This window comes from Lactuca sativa, chromosome 9, assembly GCF_002870075.4.
Source record: "Lactuca sativa cultivar Salinas chromosome 9, Lsat_Salinas_v11, whole genome shotgun sequence".
Lineage (NCBI taxonomy): Eukaryota > Viridiplantae > Streptophyta > Magnoliopsida > Asterales > Asteraceae > Lactuca > Lactuca sativa.
The window spans coordinates 197,317,517-197,324,046 of NC_056631.2; the positions used below are offsets into that span (position 1 = coordinate 197,317,517).

The window sequence follows — 6,530 nt, forward strand, 5'->3', positions numbered from 1 at the left end:
GATAAGATAATCTGAAAAGATTAAGGAGTGAATATTTATGCATTAAGTTATATATTTTTACAATTTTCCCCTATTCATTTTTTAGACTTTAAATGTTTACTACTTAATTTTCAAGAAGGCTTATTTTATAATCTTGTTTGTGGTTATTAGGTCCAAATGATGCAAGATTATGGTAAGAAATAACCAAGTGAATAAAAGTGAACGGTGAACCTGCACATAGGTGGTTAATGCCTTAACGACCATTTTATGAGTAAGTGCTAAAAATATAGATGAAGAAAGTAAATTTATTTTTAGGAGTGTTGGGTTTTGCATTTGCACCATATTTAACTTTATCTAATACGTTAACATTAACTTACAGAAATAACATTGACAAAGCTTATAAGAACAAATTAGTAGTATATTTGTTCGTCATTTCCTATATTTAAAAAATAAAGAATTTTTTTTGACCTATTTTAGACATTAAGAAGACACTTTTTTTTCTTTTTTTTATTATGAATCTCAGTTGCTAAATTCATTGGGTTTACTGCAGCTAAGTTTTGCAAATCTTGACATTTTGCTATCCGTCCATTCTTTTTGATATATTTACTTGTACTTTTTCATATTTTGTTTTTACCTTTAAATATCTGTCTATTCAAACCTTATAAGGTCCTAAAAAACTTAAACCAAGAAATTATTGGTATGATAAGTATCTCTTCTTTTGGGGAAAGATAAATCTTCAATCTATAAAAACTTTTACATGATTACCATTTCTTTACATGGAAATTATGTTTTTTTATTTATATCTATTACAGGAGGGCAAGAAGTCTTCAAAAGATTATTGCTCCCCATTTAAATGTTGGTGCCATAATTATGCTTGATGCGAGCAATGGAAACAATATTAATCAACAATAACTACATATGATAAAATTTTATGTTGTTTATGTCCTATATCTTCTGTTTCATGGTCTTATAGTAATTATCATCCATGGTACATCACAGCATGACAAAGCTGTGATTAAAAGAATTAAGAGGGGCAATTTGGGAATTTTACTTTTTCAATATAAACTTCTTTTATGGTTTTTGAACATTCATCTAAATCAAAACTTATCATCAGGCGCAAACCCTCTCTCCAACATTTGGTCATGCAACCGAAAAGCTTCCTTCATATTCTCCTTTGAAACATACCCATTTATCATCAATACATATGTCGATCTATCAGGCTTCAAACCTTTCTCAATCATCTTCCCATAAACCATAACAGCTTCATCCATTCTCCCATTTCTACAAAATCCATCAAGAATCACATTATACGTAACAACATCCGGAAATATCCTTTGACTTTCCATCCCATTGACCAAGTCAAACGCCTTATCCATATCATTTTCCTTCAAATACCCATGTATAAGAGTATTATACGTAACACTATCAGCACTAACATTATTAAACCCCATTCGATTAAAAAATAAACCCGCTTCTTTAACTAATCCTGCCCTACAATACCCTTTAACAATCGTGTTACATGTCACAATTGTGGGCCCGATCCCATTCGCGACCATTTCGTCCCAAATCCGTAACGCCTCATTCACATGACCCGTGTTACAAAACCCGTTAATTAAAATACTATAAGTTATATCATTTGGGAAAATATTTTTACATATCATAGCATTCCATAAATCTTTAGCTTTTTCCATCTCACCTTCCTTACAAAACCCATCGATTAAAGTGTTATATGTCACGATATCAGGGTTTATGTTCCTTTGAATCATGGATTCAAACAAATTAACCGCTTTTTTCATGTTTCCTTCTTTCGAGTACCCGTTGATAAGTGTTGCGAAAGTGTAAAAATCCGGATATACCCTTCGTTCGACCATCTCGTCAAATAGTTTATCGGCTTCTTGAAGCATTTTACTTTTGCATAATCCATTTAAAAGTGAATTATATGTAACAACATCTAAAACACAACCCCGATCAATCATTTCATCCCGAATCTTGATTGCTTCCGACATCACACCGTGTTTGCAAAACCCGTTGATTAAAATTGTGTAAATAACATTATCGGGTGTCAACCCGGAATCTTTCATATTCTTGAAGTAGAATAAAGCCCGATTAAGATTTCCGGATCTTGAAAACAACCCGATAAGTGAGGTATAAGTCAAGATATCGGGTCCCACATTTTGGTTCAAGATTTCTTGAAAAATGGATTCGGCTTCTTCCATAGAATTACCCTTTTTACAGCATTCGATTAACAAGGTGTTGTAAGTAGTGGAGTCGGGATTTAACCCATTATGAACCATTTCTTTTACTATCTCTTTTGCTCTTTCCAAACCCCTGGTTTTACAAACCCCGTTTAGAATCGAATTATAAGTGTAAAGCCCCGGTTTTAATCCTTTACTTTGCATAGAGGTCATGAGTTCAAAAGCTTCATCGAGAAGGCCTACACGTGAATAACCGTTTATCAATGTATTATAGGTCACGATATCTGGGGAAATACCTTTTGCCTCGAATTCAATCAAGAAAGGCTTCACCTTTTTGAAGTTATGATCCTTACAAATGGCGTTCACCATAATGTTCATTGTATAGATGTTCAATTGAACCACCCCTTTTGAAACGACATCATTGTAAACCTCCCACGCTAAATCAAACCACCCGATCTTAACAAGGCCTCCAAGAACAGTGTTACATCCGTTTATCGGAACAGAAATTCCCCTGTTTGTGACTAATTTGAAGGCTTCCACGCCTTCTCTTAACTTCCTAGCTTGCACATATGTACGAATCAACAAATCAAAAACGATGGGATTGGAGCCACATTTCTCGTATGTGGATATTAAACAGTCAACGATCATGGTGCGTGACACGCCACTCTTCCTAATCATTCTAAGCAACAAAGCCTGGGCATCGGATAGCCTTCTATTCCTGGAAAGTACATGAACTATCGCACTCAAAGAGATCGAGGAATGCCTAAATTTCGGGTGATTTGAGGCGACCGTGTCAAGAAATTTTTGACCCAGTTGCGGATTATCACGACAATGATAAATGACATCGAGAAAGGAAGAGGGGGTTAATTGAAATAGATAATCTTTGGAGGAATTGAGCTTACCTTGTTTCAAACGCATCAAAATCTTCTCAATTAAGAATGTGTCGATGTGTCCTGATTCTTGTGGTGTTGATGGGGTTTGGAGGGATTTTACTGCGTATGTGGAAAGGGGTTTTGTAAGAGAAGCAGAAGCTGCTATTGCTCTTGTTCGGAGAGACGTTGTTGGCGAGAGTAACCCTTTTGGTGCGGCCATTGACGAGTTGTTGGATGCTCTGATGTTGCAAAGATTGAGAAAATGAACTTCTGTGTAAGAGCGACTTGTAGAGGAAAAAGGTCTTTTTCTAATTTATACCTTGAGAGTTGAGGCGGACGGTAGCGGAGGGCGGTGGAACCGTCAGACGGTAGGCAGGAGGCGGCATGGGATCTGGGTTGCGACGAACAGGGGCATGGTGATGGGCCAACGAAGGCTATTTCTCTTTGTTGAAATACAGGTAACAATGATAGAAGCATATTTAAGGGCGAACAACATGTTTGAGTCACTACAACAAGGGCCAAGGCAGGACCAAAAAGGGGTGTTTAGTGTTGTTTTTACCAAAATGCCCCTCAGATTATTTATTAATTTTCTGAAGGCCTCATGATTGGGTTCCTTTGAAAGACATCAAAGCATATTGGCATTCTTGCCTTGACAACAAAGTGGGATTCAAGGTGAGATTTTTAATTTGACAAGATTTGGCTTATGAGTAACTTAGTATCAAAATTACCAACTTACCCTTTTTGAATTTTTTTTTAGGGTTTTGCTTACCAAAAGAGACACAAGAAAAAGTATCAAGATTTTCATTTTATGGAAAACCAGCAGAATGACTTATATATGGCTGCACAACATGTATTGGTAATTCATGAGAACTCGATGAAACAGTTGGTGCTGTGAACAGATTAGTTAAAAGTTAGTTAGTTATTTGACATGTCAGCATTGGTTTGTTAGATTAGTTACAAGTCTGTTGTAACAATTGGGGCATCTACATAAAAGGTGTATTTGATCAAAGATGAATACAATACAGAATTTCATTCTCTCTCTAAATATGAACTGTTTCACTATTCACCACTACAAAAATAGAATAAATTACAACTTTTGTACCTGTGGTATGTCAAAAGTTGTGATTTCTGTCCACATGTTTTGTTTGTTGCAAAGATGGCCCTTGTAATGTAGTTTCATTGTACTTTCGGTACTTGGCTTGGATGGCGTTGAAAAGTTATGTTAAGTCTATGTAAAATGATTATTTTGCCCTCATCTTCTTGAACAAAACCCTACCTTTCTCTTAATATTATTCAAGGATAAAAGAGTTTTAGCTTTAGGTTATATTTTTTGGGTTTTGATTTGGAACTTGGTTTAATTTTAGAGTTTAAGATGAAGGAGATTGACAAATGTTTTAAGACTTTCATTGAAGGAGATGAAGGCAAGAGTAAAAGAGTCATTTTAGACATACGCTTTTAGGCCCACTGTCTGTGCAACAAATCAAACATCTAGACAAAAACCATAACTTTTGGCACACCACAGGGACGAAAGTTGTAATTTACTCAAAATGAATATTAATTCATATAATTTTGTTTCTCAGGTTGATATTGATTTTGAGAAAGAACCAATTGGAATTGGGAAAGATGGAAAGAATACTTATTTCAGGGATATTTGGCCAAGCATTCAAGAAGTTGCTGATGTAAGCATTCCTCAAGTTTTTGATGAAGTTGGCCCAAAGACTCTTCATATTCCAACTGGAGACAAACTCTCTGTTTTTGATGCAGCATCAGTGAGTTTATACTTTATAAACGCGTTCATTCTATTATAACTTTTTTTATTGTAAAAAGAAACGTATTTTTATTTTTTATTTTTTAATCAGAGATATAAGGATGCGGGTGAAGCCACCATTGTTTTGGCAGGAGTAGAATATGGTAGTGGAAGCTCCCGAGATTGGGCTGCCAAGGGGCTCATGTTGTTGGTGAGCGTCTTAAAACTAAATTGGTGTTTCTTTTTTTCTTAACGATGGATCAGAGAAGGAATGGAATGGGTGATTCTATTTGAATGAAAAAAGTTGTTTGTTTTGCGTGATGGAATGGATCATTCCCGAATTCCATTTTGCTCATTTTCATTCCTTAGACACCGGTGTTTTTCCTAAAGTAATAAATTTTAAAACATAAAAGTAGGATTATAATGAATATTTTACAGGGAGTAAAAGCAGTGATTGCGAAAAGTTTTGAGAGGATTCACCGGAGTAATCTAGTCGGACTGCGAATCATACCCCTTTGTTTCAAAGCCGGTGAGGATGCAGATACACTATGGTTGACCGGTCATGAACGGTAGTACGGTACCCCATTGACCTCCCAACTAGTATTACTGACATCCGCCCCGGTCAAGAGGTTATCGTCACCACTGACACCGGAAAGTCATTCACATGGACCGTCCACTTCGATATCAAGGTACAATTTCTCCACTTACCGCTCTACAGAATGACATGACATGATAGAACAGTATACACGGTTGTGTACTATTATGGGACAAAGACTCGGACTCATATATGACATGATTGTTGTGTACCGTTTTGGTACCGAGACTTAGATGAGATGACATGACATGACATAGTAAATCATACATTATTGTGTAGTGTGCTCGGACTAATATTGAGATTGATGTTAATGTTTTATACAGGGGAAAATGACTTAAAAGCCCAACGAAGTTTCCAAACCGTTCAAAAAATCTCAATCATGTTTTGTCTGTTAAAAAAATCAACAAATTTAACAGTTTGTCTAAAAATTCCAATAAAGTTCCAAACCGTTCAAAGAATCTCAATTTTGTTTGTTTATGTTCGTTGGGTTTTTTTTTTGAACAGTCAAAACATGATTGGAATTTTTTTAAACGTTTTGGAAACTTCGTTGGTCTAGCAAGTCATTTTCCCGATACGGTAATAAGCCACGTATCTGTTTCTCTTATTTGACTTTCGGGAAAGTGTAACTTAGTTAGGCTTTTTAGACAAAATGTTAAGTTTGTTGGGTTTTTTTGAACAGACAAAACATGATTGGAATTTTTTGAACGGTTTAGAAACTTCGTTGGACTTGTAAGTCATTTTCCCTTTTATACAGGTGGAATTGGCGTATTTTAACCATGGTGGGATTCTTCCATATGTTATTCGATGTGTGTAGATTTTGTGAGTGTAAGTTGAGGAAAGTGAAAAATAAAGAGTTATTTATTTTCAATTTATCCATATGTTATTCGATGTATCTAGATTTATTTAGTAGAGTAATTAAGTTCTGTTGAACTTGCTTTCTTGAAATTATTATAGAAACTAGTGTAAATTATATTTTTTTAAATGAAAAATAAACTAAATTATTCATAAATTATTTATTCCACCTATGTCCACTTTGAAATGTCCTAAATTATTCCACCTATGTCCATTATGAAAAATGATAAATTATTCCACTTATCCACTTTGAGAAAGGTCCTAGATTATTTGACCTATATCCACCGTAG

At 35.1% G+C, this 6,530-nt stretch overlaps 1 protein-coding gene and 1 pseudogene across 1 annotated transcript; one reads left to right on the plus strand and one right to left on the minus strand.

The window, feature by feature from the left end:
• Nucleotides 1-857: 857 nt before the first annotated feature.
• On the minus strand, nucleotides 858-3,555 carry LOC111918264 (pentatricopeptide repeat-containing protein At5g01110). Its single transcript, XM_023913956.3, has 2 exons — nucleotides 3,366-3,555; nucleotides 858-3,285 (listed from the first exon to the last, which is right to left on the minus strand). The coding sequence occupies exons 1-2, from the start codon at nucleotides 3,521-3,523 to the stop codon at nucleotides 1,077-1,079; spliced, it is 2,367 nt and encodes a 788-aa protein (XP_023769724.1). The 5' UTR covers nucleotides 3,524-3,555; the 3' UTR covers nucleotides 858-1,076.
• Nucleotides 3,541-6,202, plus strand: LOC122196149 (aconitate hydratase, cytoplasmic-like; annotated as a pseudogene).
• Nucleotides 6,203-6,530: the final 328 nt, after the last annotated feature.

What these genes read in the sequence shown, in the direction of transcription:
- LOC111918264 (XM_023913956.3), bottom strand. Translation starts at nt 3,523, where the DNA reads ATGCTTCTATCATTGTTACCTGTATTTCAACAAAGAGAAATAGCCTTC. An exon ending in CGTCCGCCTCAACTCTCAAG is followed by an intron (nt 3,286 to 3,365) that starts GTATAAATTAGA and finishes TTGCAACATCAG; the next exon opens with AGCATCCAACAACTCGTCAA.